Source organism: Ascaphus truei, chromosome 5 (genome assembly GCF_040206685.1).
Source record: "Ascaphus truei isolate aAscTru1 chromosome 5, aAscTru1.hap1, whole genome shotgun sequence".
In the NCBI taxonomy this organism is placed as follows: domain Eukaryota; kingdom Metazoa; phylum Chordata; class Amphibia; order Anura; family Ascaphidae; genus Ascaphus; species Ascaphus truei.
This window is the reverse complement of record NC_134487.1, coordinates 33844346-33870327: the sequence shown is the minus strand read 5'-3', so window position 1 is coordinate 33870327 and position 25982 is coordinate 33844346. Positions and strand designations below refer to the sequence as shown.

General features: G+C 42.8%; 1 protein-coding gene across 2 annotated transcripts in view; it reads left to right on the top strand.

Annotated features, from left to right (window-relative positions):
• Positions 1-25982, top strand: part of CD36 (CD36 molecule (CD36 blood group)) — a 55006-nt gene that overhangs the window by 8020 nt on the left and 21004 nt on the right. For both annotated transcript variants that reach the window (XR_012801605.1, XM_075599586.1), the window contains exons 3-9: positions 2494-2638; positions 11100-11279; positions 12423-12514; positions 14794-14843; positions 15135-15204; positions 18962-19149; positions 20202-20320. Coding sequence is in view for 1 of the 2 variants with exons in the window: in XM_075599586.1 (XP_075455701.1) it covers positions 2494-2638; positions 11100-11279; positions 12423-12514; positions 14794-14843; positions 15135-15204; positions 18962-19149; positions 20202-20320 (844 nt within the window). In the remaining variant the exon portion in view is untranslated. The remainder of the gene's footprint in view (positions 1-2493; positions 2639-11099; positions 11280-12422; positions 12515-14793; positions 14844-15134; positions 15205-18961; positions 19150-20201; positions 20321-25982) is intronic.

Here is a 25982-nt window from a genome sequence, read left to right as displayed (position 1 = left end):
GGGGGAACTTCACTGACTGACCTGGGTGGTTGACTGGGTGACTGACTGACTGAGTGGGTGGGTGACCGACTGACCTGGGTGGGTGACTTTGACCTGGGTGGGTGACTGACTGACTTGGGTGGGTGACTGACTGGGTGGGTGTGTGACTGACAGTGTGGGGGTGTGGGTGGGGGTGTGGGTGACCCACCAGTGCAGCAGAGAATTCGATGTGAGCCAGGCATAGGAAGGTATCCATGCAGCTGATCATTCATGTTGCGGCCAACTTCTGGAGTCCTGCGCATGCGCGCTTCACCGGGCCTGCTCATGCACTCATCCGTGGGCCTGCGCACACACACATCACATCACAATTAACCAATGATACAGCAGTCAGCGCACTATATACACATCATCTTGGGCTGTGTTAGATACTCTTTTGACAAAGTCCTCGGGACGAAACGCGTCAAGAGTTCACTCTGTAGCAGTTTTTTCTTTTGTGTATATGCACTAAATCTTTTTATTGCCTTTGCGTGTGGGACATCCTCTTTATACCCCAGCAGCAGTGACCGCCGAAAAAAAACATTTTTTGCCAGATAAAAATGTGAGACAGCCTTAGTTTGGAAAGAACTTAAACTGGTGGTGGATGTGAGAGTGTCAGGTAGGTTGTTCCAGTTTTGGGGTGCACGGTAAGAAAAGGAGGAGCGGCCGGATACTTTGTTGAGCCTTGGGACCATGAACAGTTTTTTGGAGTCAGATCTCAGATGATAAGTGCTGCGTGTGGTAGGGGTGAGGAGCTTGTTCAGATAGATGGGTAGCTTATCAAGAAAGTATTTGAAGGCAAGACAGGAAAGGTGAACTTTGCGCCTAGACGCAAGTGATGACCAATTTAGTTATTTGAGCATTTCGCAGTGATGTGTGTTGTAGTTGCATTGGAGAACAAAACAGCATATTGAATTGTAGAGGGCGTCCAGTTTGCTAAGGTGGGTTTGAGGTGCCGAGCCGTATACTATGTCTCCATAGTCGATAATTGGCATTAGCATCACGCTTTCTGACCAGAAGGCTTAGGGAGGATTTGTTCCTGTAAAGTACCCCTTGGCATAGGTTTTGTATGTCAGGGTATCAATGTGCATCCCGAATGTTGAGTTGGAGTCAAACCATATGCCCAGGTATTTAAAACTAGTAACAGGAGTTAGGGTATTGTTAGTGTTGGTTCTGATTTGGAGCTCGGTCACTGGAAGCTTTAAGAATTTAGTCATGGTCCCAAATACCATTGTTACAGTCTTGTCAATGTTTAAAACAGTTTGTTTTGGGAAATTCAGTTTCCGAGTCTCAAAAAGTCAGACTGAAGTATATGTTCAAGGTCGGAGAGGCTATGGCTGTGTGCATATAGGATTGTGTCATCTGCATATATGTGTATTGAAGCTTCCTTACAAGCTGTGGGAAGATCATTGATGAACACTGAGAAGAGTAGGGGCCCCAGAACAGAGCCTTGCGGGACACCACAGGTGAAATCCAAGGGGTTGGAGTTAGAGCCTGAGATGGACACATGTTGGAATCTACCTGATAGGTAGGACTGAAACCAGTTTGAAACATGCTTCTCTATTCCAGAGCACTGGAGTTTGTAAAGCAGGATAGCATGAAAAACAGTATCAAAATCCATGGCAAAATCTAGGAATATTGCACCAGTGAGTTGTCCCCATTCCATGCCATACTGGATTTCATTGCAAACTTTTAGCAGGGTAGTTAGGGTAGAGTGTTTGGGGCGAAAGCCAGATTGGAATTGACTAGGGAAATTTGTCTTGGTATAGTAATCGCTTAATTGGGAGTGAACAGATTTTTCCATGACTTTGGATAGTATTGGGAGCAGAGAGATTGGCTGTAGTTTGAGACAGTGTTTTTATCCGCACTTTTGAAGATTGGGACAACTGTGGCAGTTTTCCAGGTCTTAGGGATATGGCCTGCAGACAGAATGGAGTTGACTATGGAAGCAATTTGTTTGGCAATGGCTGGGGCAAAAAAGTATTAGGAACTTAGATTGCAGTAAATCAGGTCCACATTGGCTGCTTAGTTTTAATTGGAGGAGCGCTTGTGTAATCTCCTCTTCGGATACTGGGCCAAATTGAAAATTGTGGGCAGTGTTGGAAGGAGGTGGGGCTATATGGGTACTCCCAGGATGAGATTCATGTTTGTGGTTTGGGTTGCGTTTTGCTAATAAGTCAATAGCACACTCCACAAAGTAGTCATTGAATGCATTTGCAATGTCAGTGGGATTTGTCAGACTAATACCCCCCTTAATGATATTAAGAGGTAGATCCTCAGAAGTGCACTATTTTTTTTACGTTTCGTCATCTCAATTTAGTGTATCCATATCCGTAATGCAACAATGTTCATGAATTTTCCTTAAAAATAACGGGTCAATACATTTGAATGGACTGTAGGCTTACTTGTATGCAAATCAAATGGTAATGAGCAGTTTGCCTAAGCAGTTTATTCTTTTGTCTTATTTATGTTTTATAGGGTCCGATATCTACCTAAGGAAAATATTACCCAGAATTCAAATAATACTGTGTCTTTTGTGCTGCCCAATTCTGCCGTTTTTCAGCCACACATGTCTGTTGGATCAGAAGATGATAATTTCACAGTGTTGAACCTTGCTGTTGCTGTAAGTAAGGGGAGGCAATTATGTTTCTAATTAATGGAGAGGCTAAATCCCTATGTTGTAGTAACTCTTCACTAAGTTCATTTGCTGTGGAAACTTCAGCAATAACCCAAGCTACAGTATTTCATGGACAAATGCCAATTGGTTATTATTTTTATACATTTAAAAAAAAAACTGTTCTAACGTTTTATACGGATTAACTCTTTCACTATTTCAATTGCAATTGATCTTTTTATATGTATTTGTATTAAAGAATGGAAATAAAAGTTACAATGTATTAATTAGAAGAACCAAATACTATGCGTCTCTTAGCTTAATAAATAGAGCCCGCTTAGTGTGCCTTTGAATTTTGAGTGTTATCCAGAATTATAGGCTAAAGCTGTTAAATTCCAGGCATTATTGAAATCCCTGCTCTTTGATTGAATAATGCCCGGAATTTTAACCAACCAGTAATGGCCCGGAATTTTGGGCACTCTGCCAAGTTTTTCAGCCATTCACCTTTCAGTTCTCATTCACAAAAAGTGAGATCAGCTCTCAGACAGGGGAGGTGGTTGGACAGGAGGCACCAGCAAGGCACTGACTCCTCCCCACCCTGCCTGCTGAGAGCTCCGCACAGGAGAGTGAGGAGAAAGGTGTGTGTTTGTCTGTGGTGTGTTTTGTGGGTCCAGAGGGGAGCAGCAAAGTGTTTTAATGGTGTGTGGGTGTTTTGTGGGTGTAGAGGGTGCAGCAGAGTCTGTTTTGTTGGTGTGTGTCTCCTGTGTGGGTGTTTTGTGGGTCTAGAGGGGGCAGCAGAGTCTGTTTTGTTGGTGTGTGTCTGCTGTATGTCTGTTTTGTGGGTGAAGGAGGGGTGCAGAGTGTTTGTGTGTGTGTGTGTGTGTGTGTGTGTGTGTGTGTGTGTGTGTGTGTGTGTGTGTGTGTGTGTGGTGTGTGGGTTTACAAGGGGCTGCAGTGGGTGTAGAGCGGGGGCTGCTGCTGTGTGTTTTATATATGTTGACGTGGCAGAGTCTGTTTTTTGGTTTGTGTGTGGGTGCAGATGGGGGAAAGGGGTGCTGCAGTGTGTGCAGTGTGTGTTTTGTGGGTGTAGAGGAGGGGCTCCAGTGTGTATTTTGTGAGTGAAGGAGGGGTGCAAAGTGTTTTGTGTGTGTGTGTGGGAGGGTGGGGGGCTTACAGGGGGGCTGCAGTGGATGTAGAGGGGGGCTGCTGGTGTGTGTTTTATGGATTAGAATGGGCAGCAGTCTGTTTTGTTCGTGTGTGTCTGCAGTGTGTTTTGTAGGAAGGATGTTGATCCAGGGAGAAATCTGCCATTATTGGAATTTATTTTTCCCCTTATGAGACATCATTGGATAATGTTTTACTGGAGCTTTTTGTTTGCCTTCCTCTAGATGAAAAAACTTTAAATACATGTAGCCCTCTTACCCCCCACCCTAAGTGAGATTGGGGTGGTAGGTGTATCTGACTACTAATCAGGGTGGTGCTGTACCTGTTTGGCAACCAGGAGGCTGAGCTTCCGCCACGGGGAACCTGGAGTGAATTACTCTTACTACTATATGGTGCAGCGCCTCCACCTGCGATGGCTCCCAGCAGAGCGGGAGTTGTTCCTCGCAGGACACATACAAATGAACACATACACTGGATGTCAAATAGCAACGGTCTTTACTATATGCAGAATGTAACCTAACACATACATCAGCAATACACAACAAGATATATGTACCACCCTCTACCACTAGCTGGCAACTATAACCTTGCCCCTAACTGGGCTATACCTTTACACCCCCTTCCCAACCCCGTGTCCAAAGAGTCCAAGCCCACCCAAGTGTGTGAACAGGCCTGTCACATGTGAGGAGCAAGTTAAAGTTGGTGCACGTGTGGAAGGTTGTAAATACCTGCCCAGGTGTCTCTACACCTGAGTGTCTTGGCAAAAGATCTACTGGCGCTGCTTGGTCCAGCGCTGATCTGTACCTCCGCGTGGATGGGGTCCAGCCGAACGTCCCACCATAAGGACAGTCTCTGTATCAGCAACACAGCTTACAGGAACATGCAGCATACTGTACACTATACTGGGTCCCTGCACTAAAGAACTGCAGCAGGGCTTCTCTCTCTTCCTGCACTAAGTAACTGCACAGGTACTGTCACTAGGTGTGCCTAGCACACAGCTGAAGGGACACAGGGTCCTTACCTAAGGGCCTGTCCCTATGAACACCCACCCTCTCTAGTGGGGAGTCAGGACCTCAGCTTTAGCTTGGGGATTTCTGGCCTAGGGCAGAAGCTCGCAGCTCTCTGCCCCCCTTCTTTCCCCCTCTGTGTCCTCAGCCTGACTGAACAATCCCTGTCTGCACACAACATTGTATCCAATTCCCTGCTGCAGAGAATCTGCAAGTCTCAGTGGCTGGCTGCAGGTGACAGCGATCATAGGGCGTTCCCCAGAGGCTGCTGAGGGATGTAGTCCACTCAGGACCTCTTTCCCATGGGGACCGCGTGCGCGATCTCTACTGCGCCTGTGCAAAGCTGTAATGGCCGCCGCTACGCTTAACTGCGCCTGCGCAACCTCCCAGAACTCCTGCACACTTGTAATGGCCACCGCTACCCTTGCCAACCTCTGCGCATTGCGCGAACCTCGCACCACAACCATGATGGTGGCGCCCACCGGGAGAAGTCGCCGTCCCCTTCCCCCACTGCCACAGGGGTAAGACAGGGAGCAAAGGAAAATCAGGGATACCGGGAGTGACCCCCTTACATACAAATGTAGAGTAAGTATCTGTCATCAAAATTGAACAGGCATAGGTTGGACTCGATGGACATAGGTCTTTTTTTCAGCCTTTCTATCTAATATGTAACTAGGTAAATGTATTGCTTTTTTTTTAGTAAATATGGGCCCAGAACAATCATCAAAATTCCATTCTATTTTGAGTCAAAAGTGCCAAGTATATGTAACGGGTGGACCCCCCTTGTCTGACCCACCCAATCTCACATTGGCCCATGTGGTCTAACCGGTCCCCATTTAAAAGGTCGTGTGTGGTGGTGCACCTGCTAGTAACAGGACTCCTGAGTCTCCCGCTTGGTGTTATAGAGGATGGCAGCAGGACAGGTATCTGAGGTAGTGGTTACGAGTCCAACTTACTTCATGTGCAGCGCCTCCACCTCATCAGGATCTGTGCTTCCGCAGGGAGATGGTCCTGGTGAGGAACTCCTTCTTGGTGGTGACCGCCACTGCAGAGTAATCTCACACTCACACAGTGGGGGTTTCTTTGAACAAGGCATCTTTATTATAGACTTGGATGTAGCAGACTGCCCCATGCAGCTGCCGGCTCTAGCCGCACATCTCTCCGTGCTGTCCCTTTGCCAGGTACGCCCTCCCGTATTGAAGTGGGATTCCCGTTCTCCTAGGGAGATCACCACTGCGCCAGGTCCCTGGACACAGCGTGACTTAGACAGACTTGATTGGTCACTCTGCTACCGCTAGTTACAGCACTAGGGTCACAAAAGTATTCCTCCAATCCCTTATGCAGGAGCATACATTTTACCAGCTGCTTCACACTGCTGGCTAACACTACAATAACTGACAGTGCTGTGCCCTTTATACCTCAGGGGGCAGGCGCATCTCTGATGTCACTATCCAGGGACTCAAAGCATACAGCCACTCCCTTCCTTACACAGGGCACCACACTAGGGTCTGAGGGAAAACCTCCATAACTACAGTTGGCAGGCTTCTACTTACCAGGACTTACTACCAACAGGGAAGATGTACGCAGTCATTATTATGCATGGCTACATACTCCCCCTGGTTAATACCCACCGACCCGGCTTGGACCTAAATTTGGTGTACCTTGCGCCAGGAAACACTGCAAAAGAACACAAATAACATGGCAAACACCATCACATTGACATAATAATGCAAGCCCATCTCACTCACTGACCAGCAGGGAGCGCTAAAGAAAAAGCAGACCACTCTAATTGGCACTCAATAATAATGTCGAGGATCTGGCTTCTTCACCTCCCGCCCCGCGGTATCATGCACAATCACGCTGTATTCCCGTGGTAACCCTCGCTCGTTGCAATATACCACTTTGTGCATGTACACACTGCGTCCTATCTTCCAGACCCGCATAAGCTGGGACACCCTCTGCTCGGCCTGAATTCCTTTAATGGCTCCCCCTTTATTTACGATATAGTACTGAATATCGGTTTTGAGCCACCTTTCTCTATTTTCCTCTATTTCTCTCATTAGAGGTTCCGGTACATATGGGTACTCAAGCCCATGCGACCTTTTATACTTAGCCGCAATAACCCGTTCAGCTCGGCAAGTCCTGGTTAACTTACTTTTGCCAGCCGATCCGGGCAGCACCCATGACAGGGGCTCATCTGCCTCTACCGGGTCCTCTAGCCCTGTGGATCCCCTTGGGGTAATAAGGCCTGCCTGGATGCGGTCCCACCTTACCCTTAGGGCCCTAAGGTATGCCTCATCATCAAAGTCCCCGGCAGCCCACCAGTGATCAACCACCCCATCCCTTTCTAGGATAAATCGGGTGCGGTCGAACCAAGCGACATACCCCTCGTACAACGGGGCCCACCACCTAGTCTCCTTCCGTTCTTCAGAGCTAGGTTCTATAGACTCCTCTATTGATTCCTCATCAGGCCCACCCGAAGATACCCTGGACGTACCCTCAGATCGCCCCACTGGGCTCTTACTCTGTGACCAGTGTCCGCCCTCAATACCCAGCGCGCTATAACTCTCGCTGGCCATCGACCCATGTCGAGAAATCCTCCCTCCACCCTCCGATCCATCATCAGACGTTCCCCAGTCCAGGCTTCCAGTCCGTTCTTGGATAGGACCCCGGGAACCCCCAGACAACCCTAAGCTAGAACCGGACCCGAATGAAATAGTGACGGGGACAGGGGCTTTAGCTAGGGCCTTGGGGCTAACCTTGGGTGTGGACGGGGTTTGGGGACGGGACCGAACCGTAGGTATAGGCAGGGTTACGACCTGCTCCCCAGCAATACCTGTCTCGGCTTCGGCACAAAGTCTCTCTTTCTCACCAGCAGCTGGGCCTCTTGCTCTCCGGCTCGAACGCCCATTCCATCTGGCAGGAGGTGAACGACTTCCGCTGCTCGACCACAGAGGCGCGATCATCTCCCACTCGATGCTGCTCTGGTCATCCGGAATCTCCTCCGCGCACGCACGTGCTTCGACGCCATCTTGGGTTGGATCCCCAATCGGGATCTCTTCCTCCACGAGGACATCTGGCAACGCCCGTCTGCTGCGCGATCCAGTCTGGCTCTGGACTCGCTCTTCCTTCTCCTCCCCCCCCTGGATCTGCGACAGGCACTGTGTCATCTTAGTACCTCGCAGGGTCGGGGTGGATCGACCTCCCTCCGATCCACTAGTCACCACGGCAGTGGGACTCCGGCGATCGGGTGGTCGCGGTACTGGAGACACTCTACTCCGCGTCTCTACACCACGGGGAATGGCATCTCTCCATGGCGTACCAATAGTATGACAGTCTCTTTCTCTGACCATCGCACTCGACAGCCCAGCACACTCCTCGTCCGAGGATCCCAACCCGCATTTCGGTCTGGGCATCCCAATAGGAGACCGGCAATGGATTCCTCGGTGATCACCTCTCCAATGGTTGGGTTTCTCAGTCGGGAGCACCGAACCTGACTCTGACTCCGCGGGACCTGCACTCTCGTTCCATAGTGCTCCCGGCTGTTCGTCGATCAGCATCGGGACATTTCCTGCTACTCCCACAGCTTGTAACGGTACAAAAGTGGTCATGGGCCACATGTACTGCAGTCCACAGTGGGGGCATCGGGCCTCGCTGCCCACGGCTCCGCCCGGCAGTCTGCACTTCAGGCAAAGACACACCACAGTCTCCACACCCTTCACACAGATGACCAGGAAGCCTCCTGGAGCCGAGTAGGGTTGCGTAGAGATCAACGGACTCTGGTCCACTTTATCAGCAACTTCAGCCATATTCACCAGCGGAGGCACTCGTTTGTACTGGTCAATGGCTCTTCGCAACTGAAGGGCAGGGGCGGGTTTGGCAACCCCTCCTCCTTCTTTCTCCATCGATATCCGGTGGAACTGCAAACCACTCCCCCTGGTTGAGACTAGGGGGATGTCTCGTAGACTTGTAGGCTGACCCAGCACAGGTGCAGAGTGAGTCATAGTCCATGAGGGCGCGGCTCCAGCTTTCGTGCCAAACTCCCCATCGGGGTGGAGTTTTCTCGTTGGCGCCAATCCTGGCCAACATTTAGCAAACTGCAAAGTTGCAAGACTTTCTGCAGCATGCCCACGCGGTGTCCCGGGAACGCGGGAACCGCCATTTTGGTAAGGATTGTCCTTTTTCCCATTTAAGGCAACGTCTGGCTGTTAATTGGGGTACAACACAGTCCATCTCGTTCCTCCCATCAGATAACACTGTCATGCTCATTATTCTCAGGGGTATCATCCCGAGAACAAAAACATGATAAACACGGCTCAGCCACGGCTTTCACGCCATTCCACAACAAACTCACAAAAGTCTCTTCTGTAGCTTGTTCTTCGTCCACGCACAGTTCATATGCGTGTTCTTCCTCTGACCGCAATCCTGGACCTTCTGCTCTATGCAGATCCTCCATTCCTACGGTTCTCTCTCCCCGCCATCCTGGACCTTCTACTCTGTGCAGATCCTCCATTCTGACGGTTCGCTCACCCTGCCATCCTGGACCTTCTGCTCTGTACTGATCCTCCATTCCGACAGATCTCTCTCTTGATCGTTGAACACTGATTTCCTGTACGTGGAGCTCCGCTCTGCGGGGCAGCTACCACAGCCGTACAATAAACATGCCTTGTGCACCACCTTGTGTACCTAACGTAGATCTGACTCGTGTTTGCACTACCTCAGGCTAGGCTCACTCTTTCTGTGTCTACTGTAACACGTTCCTCCAGTCTGTGCTCCTTGGTAAGTGGTCTGGAATGGAGACTAGAGTACTCTGGCTCTTCCATGCAGTACTTTGGGCGTCGACCTACTGTTGGCTAGCCTAGTGCGGACCCTTCCAGAATTCCTGCCCTAAGTTACCAGTTTACCCCTTCAGGCGTCCCCCTCTAGCGCTACCTCAAGGCGACTAGAACAGCAATAGCCCCCGGCTCCAGACTCACTAACCCCTAACGGATCCCAAGGCGTCTTTGCGGCATGCAGCTCCAGCATCTGCCTGACTACCCCTGGCTCCGTCCCACGCAGCACAAAGTGGCAGCAGACACTCTCCCTGTTTCCTAGTGTGTGCCTAGCAAAAGCCTGTCCTGTTAACAGGTATCTCAGCAGCGCCTCCAATTGTAACGGGTGGACCCCCCTTGTCTGACCCACCCAATCTCACATTGGCCCGTGTGGTCTAACCGGTCCCCATTACAAGGTCGTGTGTGGTGGTGCACCTGCTAGTAACAGGACTCCTGAGTCTCCCGCTTGGTGTTATAGAGGATGGCAGCAGGACAGGTATCTGAGGTAGTGGTTACGAGTCCAACTTACTTCATGTGCAGCGCCTCCACCTCATCAGGATCTGTGCTTCCGCAGGGAGATGGTCCTGGTGAGGAACTCCTTCTCGGTGGTGACTGCCACTGCAGAGTAATCTCACACTCACACAGTGGGGGGGGGGTATCTTTGAACTTGGCATCTTTATTGTAGAATGGGATGTAGCAGACTGCCCCATGCAGCTGCCGGCTCTAGCCGCACATCTCTCCGTGCTGTCCCTTTGCCAGGTACGCCCTCCCGTATTGAAGTGGGATTCCCGTTCTCCTAGGGAGATCACCACTGCGCCAGGTCCCTGGACACAGCGTGACTTAGACAGACTTGATTGGTCACTCTGCTACCGCTAGTTACAGCACTAGGGTCACAAAAGTATTCCTCCAATCCCTTATGCAGGAGCATACATTTTACCAGCTGCTTCACACAACTGCTGGCTAACACTACAATAACTGACAGTGCTGTGCCCTTTATACCTCAGGGGGCAGGCGCATCTCTGATGTCACTATCCAGGGACTCAAAGCATACAGCCACTCCCTTCCTTACACAGGGCACCACACCAGGGTCTGAGGGAAAACCTCCATAACTACTGTTGGCAGGCCTCTACTTACCAGGACTTACTGCCAACAGGGAAGATGTACGCAGTCATTATTATGCATGGCTACATATATTTAAGTCGACAATAACCAAAATGCTACGTTGGCCCATAATGTAGATCACTTTGTATATCATTTATGTGAGTGTTCTTGTAAATTCTCACCCATAAAAAGAAAGAAATTGTTTTGTTCTTCAATATGGTTTAAGCTGTTATTAAATAATGTTGTATTGCGGTATTTACAAGGAAAGTACACCAGTGCTGTAGATGTCTCCAACTGAACAGGATGTGAATAGGTTAATTAAACACATTTTGAATGTTTCTATTAAATAACAGACTTAATATTGTATGCAACTGTTCTCTGTTTTAGGCTGCACCCTCTCTATATTCGTCTATTCCAACATTAATAAATGGCTTCATTAAGGCATCAAACTCCTCTCTGTTCCAAGTCAGAAGTGTTAAAGAACTTTTATGGGGCTACAGAGATCCACTTTTGGTAGCAATACCAAACTTTCTGATCAAGGATAAAACCACTGGAGTGTTCTACCCGGTATGTATCTATCAGAAGAATATTAAATGTTTAAGTTAGCAGTGACAAATGACAATAAAATAGTTCCATTTAGCATCAGAAAGGATAAGTAACAGGAGCAGACTCTTGTAACGAATGTAGCTAAAAAAACATGAGGGCCAGATCTGCAAAGCTCCCCTAAGTAACTTAACGTGATGTGTAACTTCAAAAGCCTATAATGTAATGTAATGTTACCATAAGTCATGTTTTCTCCCCAAAACAGCATTGCGTTAACTATAATGAACAAGAGTGCCAAATGTATGCGATAACTATATACCCACATTTAAATATGCTAATTATATTTCAATGCTTTCAATTAGCATATTTCCCAGGTATCTCAGGTTTGTTCACATGTATGTCTCCATGTGTTGCATAAAGCAACCCCCTTGCAATACTGCTACCTATGTCTGTCTCTAAATATATATGCCTAAGAAGTCACCTGATTACAATTAAACACTTTACAGACACAGGTACATTTACATACAGTATGAGAGGCATCTTTAACAGGCACAAAAGACAAATGCAATCAGACAGTAGAAATGTACGAAACTGTCAAAAATGCATTTGCAAAATGTCGCAAATCAGTAAGCTTTCAATGAAATATCGCCAGATAGTAAGCAAAATATGATATGTGTGCCCTATTAATACTCTTAGCATTAAGCACATTTTGTGATTTTAGAGAATTTTATAGATGTGTCATGCCACACCATTTAAGATAGCAGTAATCTTATCGAAGCTACTAGTATAGGCCCCTATGACTGTTATATATATATATATATATGTATATGTATATATATATATATATATATATATATATATATATATACACACAGTATATATTCTTGAAATGGGTATGTTTATATATATATAAACATACACACACATACTGTACAACCCATGTGAACTGTAAACATACCCATTTCAAGAATATGCCCTGTTGCTGGGCTAGCGACTGCTTATACTGATATAAAATTAGCCCCTAGGTGTGTTAATAATTCAGAAGCTTTTTTTGGTTTTATTCACATTGAAATGTGTCTTAATGTTATATTGGTTAATACAAAAGTGCTTACTTAGTTTGTTGATTTATTTGCCGATGTAATTTTCCACTCTTTGTGCTTCCCACAGTACAATGGAACAGGAGATGGCGTTTTTAATGTTTATAATGGGAAGGATGATATCAAAAAAGTTGCAATAATTGATGGATACAAAGGAAACAGGTAAGAAAGATTTTTATATTCTCATCCCATATATTTATGGCAGTATACGGTATCTCAAGTCAGTCAGGGTCAATCAACCAGTCTTACGTACATTCCGTATACATATGACAGTACGGTATATATTCAACCTATACATTAGGAGACAAAATGAGAAGCCTGGCTTTGTCCATTCATTCAGCTACTGTATATGGAAATGTGTAAAGCATACAATCAAGCAACATTTAGAAACATTTGTACCATTTAGTTCCCTTTTTGTGTTTGTGGTTTTATAGAGAGTTTACATTTCTTAATCAATAGGTTGTAATGCATAATTCCCAATTCACGAGAATACTGAAACATTATTGTTGTGGGGGGTTTGGGATGCAAGAGCACCCCCATCTAATTCCTTACTTGATGCGTTTAAAACATGTATGTAACAGTAACAGAGAGGATCATATCACAAGCAGCCATGTTACAATATATCACACATAGGGCAGAGGAAATCCGGCTTGTATGTATGTATGTATATCTTTATATATATAATTTTTTATATATATAGTCCCATTAATTTATATAGCGCTTCACAGCAGTAATACACTTGACATAATAATATAAATAGCAAATAATATAAATCACATAATGGGAAGAAGCGCTTCAGACATAAAAGTAAAATTTAGGAAAAGAGCTCCTGCCCCGAAGAGCTTACAATCTAATTGGTAAATAGGAGGACTGTACAGAGACAGTAGGAGGGTGTTCTGGTAAGTGCGTCTGCAGGGGGCTAAGGTTTATGTAAGAGGTGCCAGGTATCAGCCACAGAGCTACTCATATGCTTTGTTAATCTCCTCACTTGCTGCCTCTACTTTTGTACCTGTGAATAGATAAAGCAAAATAGTTAAGGCAGTGTGATTATAAATGAGGTACAACTGTGTATTGTGTACCAAAAAGGCACATAATACCCTTCTATATATTTATTTATAAAATATTTTACCAGGAAGTAATACATTGTGAGTTACCTCTCATTTTCAAGTATGTCCTTATATATACTGTAACATAAATTATTCAATACAAATGTCTAGGGAGTTTACCTGGATATATTATATATTGTTTAAATTAAACTACAAAAGCCATTTAAAAAAAAAAGGGAATTCAAGTAGTCTCTTCCTCTTTTTTGGAACCTAAACCCAGCACATAAACAATAAATGTCCTTTATTTACACAATTTTTTCAATATTTTTTTTTTGGTGGGATGATATGAACACGTTTCCTTGTAATATGTGAAAATCAAATGTAATGGTACACTCCAAGATAGCAATATAAATCTGAAAACATAGCCGTGAAAACCTCAATAACATAACAAAAACTATATAAAAAATACTGTTCTTGTTGGGAGTATTGTTAGTGGCTTCTACTCAGCAGAACAAGCTATTGATTGGTATGGGATTACAAAGCAATTCTCATTTTAACAATGTTCTTCTATTTTTGGAATTAACACTGAAAAAGGTCTTTCAATTAATATTTTACCAAAATTGAAAGTAAGTACTGTATGTGATCAGGCAAAATAAAAGATGCTTGTAGAAAAAAATAAAATAAACCCTTATATTACTGTCATGGAACAAGTAAGCCCATTTCTGCTCTCTCTGATTATCCCCCCCCCCCTTCTTTGCATTCTGCTTGTCAGCTCCTTAAGTTCAGCTGCACGTATTTGTTCCACACACACACAGTGCCTGTGTGATGTATCAATATGTTGCCCTTTCTGCCTCTGAGCATGTAACCAGTGAGTTGCTACAGCAACCTCTGAGATTCTTCTCAGAATGGGCTATTCCGCCCTCCCTTCTGTCTTTGTTCACAGATAGTCTGTCCCAAGACTATTCCTTTTACCCACATTGCTCCACACTTCCTTTTCCACCCTGGAGACAGTGAGTACAGCACCCATCTCTGTTACTCTCCTATGGCAAGGCCACCTCTTTCTACCTGTTTCTAACTACAAATTACTACTACACACCATCCACAAGTGCCTGTATTTACTGCTGCTTTTCCAATAAAGTGAAGGAAATATTATAGGACTTGGAGTGATTTGGAAAGGGAGCTGAGTTAATGCTATCTGGGGCAATTCACACATCACACGTGACCCTGGCTTCAGAATAATTACATACTTGGTGAAAAATATTTGTTCGTAGATTTTTATTTTGCATTGAATAAACAGTTAATACTGTACTTTAGTTCACAAATATGTTAGCTAGATTTTACATGCTAATATAGCTATATTTTCAAATTCCTTACGCACCGTAAATTTTCTTTTAGAACCCTCTCGTACTGGAATGATACATATTGTGACATGATCAATGGTACAGGTAAGTAAAAAACAATGTGACTTTTTTTTTAAAAATGTGCATCTTTTGTATCTACTAGATGTCAATTTGTTCAACTGTCATACAGGTTTATATCAACATGATGTTTACAATATTTATCTTTAAATGTAATATGTAAAATCATTTTCTATTCCTTTTTGACGGATGTAAAGTTAAAAACTTCAGAAAATATAGAGTAAACTCCGTACTAACTACTGCGAGCCTCTTCTGGACTATTGTAGCAAGTATAAAACATGAACTAAAGCTATACATTTCTCTGTTCTGGTCTAACAGATGGAACTTCGTTCCCTCCATTTGTTCATAATAGAAAGACGTTATACTTCTTTTCCTCCGAAATCTGCAGGTAAGTGAGTACTGACATTGTGTAAGAACAATGGACCTAAGGAAGTAGTCAAATGCATTATTTGTTTGTGAGCTTACAATCAATTACCTTGCTTCTTGAAGCAAAAATAGCTGATACAACATTCCCAAGAAATGAAGAATTTACAAGAGTCAATACAGTAGGAAGCAAAGGAGGTTAACATTTCCCAAGTGTTTTCATTTTCATTTGTCCCATATCTACACATGTACCACAAGCATATTGTTTATAAGATGCACTTAAGAAAATATATTTAAAAATGTATTCACAATTACCAAATTGAAAATTAGTAGAGACCCCATAGCACAGTACAGAACGATGTTCAATCTAGTAAAGTGCCACATTTCAATTAAACTTTTTAAAGTCAACATTTAAATCACAGATTCCTATAAAGTGGATACATTAGGTGGCAACAAGACAATTGACTGATCAACTAAATGTCATTTGTCCAATAGAAAAAGTATAATCATATATTGCAAAACTTTCACTTAACAAAGGAACATCCATAATCAATGCATGTATGTACGGTATCAATGCAGCTCAAGCATTGTATTTTGTTACATGAATGGGAAATACAAATCAAACAATTAAGTTACTGTAGCAGCAATTCCTCTGCCCACTTCCCTCCCCCATACCTTTATATTTGTCCAACTATTATTAATTATTATTATTATCCTTGTTTTGTTGTGAAATGGCAACTTATTCGGCAGCTCGTACAATGGGGTAAAGTGTTGTGTACAGAGTTATGTAAAGTATAGTACAAAAACATAAACAGAGTTACATACAGGTGAGGACAAACATGCACAAACAGACAGGGCCGCCAACAAATTTCCCAGGCCCAGGACTAGAGTTTTGACAGGACTTCCCCAACCCATGCCCCCTGTTGGTGGTCTTACGAGCCCCCATTTCACACCTCGCAGTCCCCCTCCTCTATTTCCCCCCATTTTCTTCCCATGTATCCATCTCACTCAACGCCCTCTTTTCCTCACGCACTCTCCCCCTCTCACCTCTATCTCTTCCTCACTCCCTCTCTTACACCCCCTCTCCCCTCACTATTCCCCAACCCCCTCAAATTACCTCCCTCTCACCCAATCCCACTTCCTCAATACCCCTCACACTCATTCCCCCCCCCCCCGCAGCCACACACACACACACACACACAATCTCTCCACAATAATCCCCCCCCCCACACACACGGACAAAATACATACAAAATAAACCCTCCACTTCCAAAATAAATACACCCCGCCCCAACTCCCCTCACCCCAAATACATACAACCCACCCTCACACCCAATACATACAAAATCCCCCCCACCCCGCGAATACATACAACCCCCCCACACCCCGCAATAATACAAAAAAACACCCCACAATTACATACAAACCCCCCACCAGCCTCAAATACATCAAATAAAAAACACCACCAAATACATAAAAAAACGCATACAAGGAAAACCCCACCCCACAAATACATACAAAACACACTTACCTTGGGGATGGTCTCAGGCCTCCGGTAGCCCGGCTCTACCCCAGCTGCTGAAGGCTTCCTTTTGGGCTTCCCCTTTCCCACACCAGTCCTCTCTCTCATTCCGGTGCACGCTCTGACATCAGAGAGAGGCCCTGCGCGGGACCATAAGAGAGGCCTGCAGCTGGGGAGATGCAGGGCCCGGCAGCCGGACAAAGCAGTTGGGCACGACCGCTGCCGGGCCTCTCGTTACAGCCGGGCCTCAACTCTCCCCGGCTGCGAGCCTACCTCTCCCTCACTCTCTCTGCCTCTCTCTCATGCCGGTGTGCTCCAGAAGCTGCCCAGGTCCTGGTGCATGCAGATGCCAGAGAGGCCCAGTGCGCACCGGCATCAGAGAGAGGCAGAGAGAGTGAGGGAGAGGCAGGCAGGCCCGCAGCTGGGGAGAGCCGGGGCCTGGCGGCAACAAGAGGACAGGCAGCTGGGCTTAGAAGTTCCAAGGTTCCAGCTCCGGTGGGCTGGGCCCTCGCAGCCACAGGGCTTCTGGCCCTTGTCCCACCTCTCCCCCATGTTGACGACCCTGCAAACAGATACCAAGAGGTTATGAGGGCCCGTGCAATCTAAAGAAGCCCCATATTAACTTTTACTCTCTACATTAGCAAAATTGAAATCTGTAAAATTTCACATATTGGAGCAACATGGTTTGGTTAACATTCCCCCCCCCGGTAACAGTAAATAAAAAAATTATAATCATTATGCAGCATGGATTGTTGCTTTAAAGCAGAACCCGAGAGCACCACAGTTGAGCTCCGTGTAATTACACAAATATACTAAGGTAAGAAATAAACAAAGAGGTTTGGGGGATTGCTGCTTTAAGGGTTATTTCTATTATGCTGTGGCAAGCAGTAACGCACCTTACTGTTTAAGTGAACGTGAGCCCCCTCCGTAAATCGCACGGGCAATGGAAAAGTAAAATAAAAAACTGTCTTGTGCTTTATATTTTTGAGACAAAAAAATGAAATGATCTAAAATGAACGTATATAATTCAATATATAATGTGAATGATTATCTCATCTCTATGTATCTCTATGTATCTCCATCGCTTTCTTTCTTCTTAGAAGAAAAGTAACTTCGTTTTGTCCCCACCATGTACAGTACAACCTTGCTACTCTGCCTGTGAGAGAGTCACTAGATTCCTTCCATCACTGCTAACAGGAAGATAGAGAGAGAGAACCCAAATTAGCACTCAGGTTCACCCTCTGGTGATAAGTGAATGAGTTAAAACATAAACTTTATTAATACCAACATATAAAATAATGGGTGTTAAAACAACGTGCAGCAGGTAAGTAGATCCATAGTGCTGACAGCCGTATAGGTTCAGGATCGCAAATAGTTGTGTGTGTTTGGTGATTCCAGATCACACACACCTGACGAGACAACACAGAAATCCAAGTGTGGACCTGTGTATTAAAAGGGATACTATAGGGTGTGTTCAGGTAGATGTTCAAACTACTGGTCACATAAGGGCAGAATCTGCATACACCAAGGTAAAATAGAGTAGAGTGACCAGTAGTGACTGATAGATATATAAACAAATAAACTATATATACCAGTGAACTATAAGGTAAGTTACCTTATTGTGGCCGCAGCAGGGGCTCCCCTATCACCCTTATCACTGCTAACAGGACAGGCTTCTGAACTCTGACTCTGGCTCTTAAATGTGCTGATATTCACAAAGTCGCAAACTGTTGTGGAAACTGCTTGAATGTAAATCGTTGTAAATACGTGCATGGACGTGCGACTTTCCATAACAAGTCACAGAAATGTTTGCAAAACAAACTGCAAGACATTCACCCATTTCTGTTCTTTAATCAGGTTTTCTTCCTTTACATTTAAATTAAAATGTTATTTTTGTAAGAAAATAAACAAAGTGCTATTACTTTGAAACTTTATTTTAAAGCCAAGTTATTTGAGCTACATACTGTAGGAGAAGTAGGTCACATTGCTCACATTTCAGTTTTCTGTTATAAAAATGGTGATATTTCTGCACTGAAATCCCATTCTTTATGAGAGACTATTACAGTTCTCTGAATAAAAGGATAACGTCTAGGACTCTAGGCAAAAGATGTGTCATTTTGCAAAATAATATTTATTGTGGATTTCTTTTCTAAGGATTATGAAAGTCAGTGAGGGGAAATCAATAAATCATGACAGATTTTAGATTACAAAAATTGAACATAATGATGAATGTTCAATAACCAGCTTCATTTTCCAACAGAGCGATATATGGGAATTTTGAAAAAGAACATGTGTTGAAGGGAATTCCAGTACATCGGTTTGTACTCCCAAGGGAAGCACTGGCCTCCCCTATAGATAATCCAGATAACCACTGCTATTGCACAGACGTCGAGCTTTCAAGAAATTGCACTGCAGCTGGTCTTTTAGATCTCGCAGCCTGCCAAGGTGGTAAGTTATTAAGCAAAGAAAACATATATGACAGCTTTTCAATACAAATAAGTAATACTTACTGTAGGCATAAAGGGGGGGGGGGGAAGGTGCAATTAAAAGGAATATAATGGACCGCCTCTCAAAAATGACTTAAATTTATTGTATGAAAAAAGAACCCAATTATTTTAATCTAAACCAAAAATCAATTTAACACAAGAGTAGTATAAAAAAAGTTAGAATGATACATAATTACTATACAACAAAAGACAAAAATACCCAGAGCTACATCAAATGTGACAAAATACATAGTTAAATACTTAAAAATTAGTATTCTCATGAGTAAGGGTCATTTAGTTAAACCCTTTGGCCAAAGCGTTATAAGCCTGCAGCCACATCATGGCATGACCAGTATACAGGTCCTAAAACTACAAATTCTCATTTACCTCTGCTCTGGAGGGAGAATGGTCTTAATAGACCTGTCCTGCACATTGGGTATTTTTGTCTTTTGTTGTATACATTTGGCCACGCTCAGTAGCACTCCTTTTGATACAAATATATATATATATATATATATATATATATATGATGTGGTGGGTTCTGGGTTACAGCTTGCTGGGATTGTGTGTTTACATAATTACTTTAGTAATTATGTCATCCTAACTTTTTTGAAATGGAACAACGCATCAAAACAAACTTATACTTATATTTATAAAAAACATTACGTTGATACATCTCCCCCATTGTGTTTACTGTGAAATATTTACTATACCCTGTTTTGGATGCTAATGCAGTTAATGGTGGCATTAGAGGTGATTATATTGTCCACATTAGAGTCAGTGGGAAAGTTGTGGATTTTGAGAGTGGTATTGCCACTTATTGAATAGCATTTCTATTGGCGTACAGTATAACTCACTAATATTCCAGGTTATCAGAATACTGTATGTGTACTTGCGCATTTTTTTCCCCCTGTCTTCCCATATGATTTATATTGTACATGTCTTTACAACATATTATATTTTATATTATATTACATGATATATTAATACTACTAACCATTCATCTCCTTTTAGGAAAACCAATCTTCCTTTCACTTCCTCATTACCTGTATGCCAGTGACTTCATTCTGGATTCTGTGAGCGGCCTGAGTCCTAGTGTAGAAGAACATGAGACCTATTTAGATGTGGAACCTGTAAGTTGATTTAGAATTCCATTAGATAGTTCTTACATTTCCAGGAAGTCTATATAAATAAAAGTATTACGTTTTACCCACATACTGTAGTTGGCGATCTTGTAAAAATGTGTGCCTGGGTCCAAGTTTTTGTGTAATATACAGTACTGTAAATCTGGAGAAGAAGTTTATATTTTATTTATCTAGTTAAGTAAAATAGAATATTCAAGAGAACATTTGTAAGGATCTACAAATACCAACATATTACTTATTTCTTTTATGCTAATACCTGCAATTAGTATGTCCCTAACATACAATATCTGCATGTACCAGTATCATATTTTTGACATTTTGTATGTATACATAGATTATTTAAATATACTGTATTTATGGATGGTTTCACTATATAAAACATTTTTTTATTTGTATTTATGTGTTACTTCTGTTTACTTTTCGGCTTTTTCATTAATAGTTCACAATGATGCAACTATGACATTATTTGCAATTCTGCCCAACAGTTGTGATTTAAAATTGCAGTAATTTATTACATCTCTCTTCTTTCTGTAATACTAAGGGGTACATTCTATATACTCTAAAACTGCAGTTTGGGATGTTTCTGTCTGAAACATTTGTTTACATTTTTTTTTAAACTTAATATTTATGCAAGTTTTCATACATTCTGTTGGGAGTGCAGAATAAAAAGGGATAAGGGATAATTTTAAAACAAAAGTAAAAATAATTTTCAATACTGTATAAAATAATTATGAGTACATAATAATGACATACGTGCTATAAATGGATGAGGAAGGGTGATGGGCTTTTGTGAAATGTGCTTAGGTGCATTTTTTAATCACTCTTTGATGTTACCTTTTTTCATTACATAAGTCCTGGATGTACGTGGCTTTATCATTTTCAATCACGTTTTTTTTTCATTCATTGTGATAATAATTATGATAAAGTATATGTTTTACTGTATATTGTCTTACATATAATTGAAACAATGATACACAATCGAGGTTATACAATACTAATAACTAGGGTAGATCTGGGGGTAACCTTTGCTCTATTTTTCTTGATTCATCTACACAGTATATCTAATTCTTCCAATCTTGGTTGCCCCGAGTACTCAAGTGAAAAATAATTATACGGGAGTCAATAGAATGTGCGCAAAAAAGGCAATCAACATGCATATAGCTATGAAAGCTCTAATGCGAGCATCTAGTGGGCTCCTTATTAAGTAGCCCCTTTCACATAGTTGCTCATTTTCGATCTTTCATAGCTATTTGCATGCTGATTCCTTTGTTTGCGCGCGTGCTTTGCAATATTGGGAGATCGCTCGGATTGGTGGATAAATCTCTCTTTTATTTACTTTGTATGATATACATGTGGATGTGTAATTACAGGCATACCCCGGTTTAAGGACACTCACTTTAAGTACACTCGCGAGTAAGTACATCTCTCTCAATAGGCAAACGGCAGCTCACGCATGCACCAGTAAGCACGTCCTGAACAGCAATACCGGCTCCCTACCTGTACCAAAGGTGTGCGCAAGAAGGGAGACTATAGAGACTGTTACCAATGCGTTATTTACATCAGTCATGCACGTATATGACGATTGCAGTACAGTACATGCATCGATAAGTGGGAAAAAGGTAGTGCTTCACTTTAAGTACATTTTCGCTTTACATACATGCTCCAGTCCCATTGTGTACGTTAATGTGGGGTATGCCTGTATGTTTATATGGAGGTTTTGCAGAAACCTCTATCACTATCCACCACCAATATCAGCCCAGTATAATATGTGTGCGATATTAAAAAAAAGAACATCTTAGAAAACTACTATTGACTCCAGTATGAGTCTTGTTCACTTGAGTGCTGAGGCAATCAGAATTGTATTTATTGCTGGTGAGGGATTAGGATTCCATCTTGTTCCCCTTGCACCTTATAAATGACGTTGTGCTGTCTGACCTACTGTACACTTTTAATTTATATATCTAATTCTTTGCACCTGTTTTGCAAATGGGGGGCTTTTTTTATCAAATGATTTTTTTTTTAAACCAGGTAAAATGCAAAAATGCCCTTTTGTTCATAAAGCCACACTACAAAAAGAGCAAAGTAGCATGGGTCTGTTGCAAGAGAGAAGCCACTTGTAACCGTGACTCTGGTAACAAATAATTGCAGTACATCTGTCGTAATTATAATACAAATTCAAATGGAGAACATGAACAATATATATCACTGAGAAGAAGAATACACCTTTCCCACATTGAAGTACAGTATATAACCAATGCCCCGTTAATTATAGAAAGAGATGCAACACCAGCATGCTGAACTCGCTAGCACTTCTAACATCATCTTTAAATGTATAAAATGTAAACATATTAAATAAGCACATTTGTCTTCCACAGTCTTTGTTTTCATCTGAATAAATGTCTGTTTGCTTAGAGAAAAATTTGTCCGAATCCCAAATGCTTACTCACAATGTAAATCTCTTCAGCACAGATTTGTAAATTGAAGCTGAAAATGAAAGGACTGAAAATGTGTTGCCACATTTTTGAGTGTAAGCAATGCAGGCTGCTGTCTTTCCATGACAAATCTGATCAAGCTAAAAATACCTTTGTACAGTAAGTGGGAAAATGGCATGAAATAAGTTCTAGAAACAAAAAACAATATCAGTCTTTATTGTTAAGTTTGGAAGTTATTCTACTTTTACCTTTATCCCAGTTTGAACAAAAATATAAACACAACTTCCCGTTTACAACTATTTTCACAGGGTGGAAACCAACTACCAACCTTCCAGTCAGACCATAATAATGTCCTTTATTATGTTAACAGCCAGATTTTTTCTTACTTCCATACACCCATTAATATCCCTGTGAAAATGTGGCCCTCTATCCCATTTTTACAGCTATAAATCAATATCTGACAAGCATCTTCTCTCTCCACTTTTTAGACCGACCTTAAAACATAACTCTTTAATGAAGCATTTGGGTAGCTCCATTTGGTTACTATACATGTCATATGCACTGACCTTGATCCCTTGCAGATGCACTTAGCAGAACACCTTCCTACTGTCTCTGTAAGTTCTCCCTACTTACCACTTAGATTGTAAGCTCTTCAGGGCAGGGACTCATTTCCTAGTGTTACTTTGTCTTAAGACACTTGTTCCTATTCTGTGTTATATTATTATGTCACGTGTGTTACTGCTGTGAAGCGCTATGTACATAGAGGCGCTACATAAATAAAAACAATAAATGACTTCCGGCGCCCCAAAGGTAAATTAAAAGTCAAGAAAACAAGGATAGGCAAATATGTATCAAATATCGTATTAAAGTCCAGTCAGGTAGACATGGAAAAGGCTCTGATGGCCGTGAGATGATCCTCAGGACATGTGAAGATAAACAAACAGAGAAATCATAGTGTATAGTGCTAGACTACTAATAATTAACAAAACATGGACAACAACACATAACATATTCAAACTAGACTGACCACACTAGGACTAACAAACATATATCACATAAATGCTAGTGAACTAATGGAAAATACAATTTAATACAATATAAAAATAGATAAAATATAACAATCAGAATTCTGGATCACAAAGATGCTGGTGATCCTCAATTGGATACAATTGAAGACCTACTCACAACAAGTAAGGCACAATCCGGAACATCAGGAATATGTCCACATGAAGAGGCTGCAGGGTGCCTGTTGCAGGGTACATGCAACTACACACGCGGGTTTCTTGACAAGGCTTATTTATTTAGCCTTAAAATATATACAGCACACAAAACAAAAATAGCTTTTCATCAGCAACAAAAGAAAAATGGCTTTTCTTCAGCAGACAAACACAAACAGTTTCTCTTTAGCAGACAGTGTATAAATCAGGCAGTTACCCTTTTCTATGCAGGGAACAGACAGTTCATAATTCATCTACTTTGCTAATCAGACCTTGTATCAGGAAATCTCTTCAGCAGCTTACTCAACAGCCAGGATCCATGTGTCTACAGCCTTGCTTTTAACACACCTTGATTAGGCAGCTGGGATCCAACTAATTGTCTTGAGGTTCCCAGCTGAAGTTAACCTAGTCAGTGCTGCACTGCAGACTAGACATAGGTTTTCCAGGCATATAACTGGTGGCTTTTATTTACCCTGTCACAGTGCCCACGTGTGCTCCTTTCCAGAATGCCTATGCTGCACGGATATCCGTGGATGACCTGTGCCACCTGATGACTCAGATTGGAGCTGCAGTTGGCGTCACTGCTTGGCTTGTAGTGTGTGAGCCGGATCGTGGCATGCAACTCTGGATCAGCTGGTGAGAGGAATTAACCTCTGACCCCTGGGATCATGCTCACGCAACTCTGGATCAGCTGGTGAGAGGGGTTAACTTCTGACACCTGGGTCAGAGGTTAACTCCCCTCACCAGCTGATCCAGAGTTGCATGCGCACGATCTGGCTCACACACTACAAGCCAAGCAGTGATGCAAACTGCAGCTCCAAACTGAGTCATCCTCTGTTCATCCTCCTGTGCAGTCCTGAGCCTGCCTCTATTGTCCGCTGTTATACTGTACTAAGGCTTTACTCAACAGGGTTTTGTTGGAGCAAAGGTTTCATTTAAGATTTTGAGCCTTACATTTAAAGCTATCCATGGATTTGCCCCCCTTATCTTCAGAACTACCTGTCAGTAACACCCCCAATCAGGCCCTTAGATCTGCCATTGCCCCTCAACTGATTGAGCTTCGTTTAAGGTCAATAAATCTGGAAGTAGAGCTTTTTCAAGAACAGACCCAAAACTGTGGAATAAGCTCTCTGCTGCCTTAAGAAATCAGAAAGTTTTACTTCCATTCAGAAAGGAATTAAAAATCTTCCTTTTTAAACAAAACATTGCAATCAGACCCTAATACCCTGGCAGGCAGATTCCCTGCTCCCATTAGTGTTTTCCACTCTTTGTTGGTCTTCCTCGTCGTTCCCCTATACTGTATGTTTTCCTTCGGTAGGATCCGGTTATAGGTGTGGGATGGACGTTCTACCTAAGTTCCTACACACACTCTAGTACTAAGTTTCTTGGTAAGTTTCATCTGAGTAGCGTGCTCGACAAAAATCGAAATAAATAAACTCAATGTCAGGACATGGGTGATGTCCCATATGTTACTGTACCTGCTGTATTGATCAGTACCTATTCTTCCGCTACTTTATCTAATCATTATAATCTACTGTAAATACACTCCCTCAAATATTGCAATAATACTTATTGCCATCCAATATTACCCATCACACAAAGTAATTTCTATTTACCTTTGCCATCTGACCTACAACATGTGACTTGGACCCATGTCCATATTGTCTTGCAGAAGGTGTACTCAATATATTAGAGCATATACCTGGATATCCTGAAACCTGCCTTAGTTCAACCAATTTTAAGAAATGTCAACATTAAATAAATTAGACCTAAAGGAGGTGTAGACTGGTTTCCAACCTCCCATTCCTCTTCAAGTCAATAGAGCTCCAACTACAAGTTTACCTAGAAAACAATAACATTCTGAGCAAACATCAGTCAAGCTTTACAAGACAGCACCACAAGTGCCATGAAAAGCTGTGATAGATTACTTTCTGATGTACATGGACAGAGGATTTCCATCAATTATCATCCTGCTGGACCTTTTGGCTGTCTTCAACATGG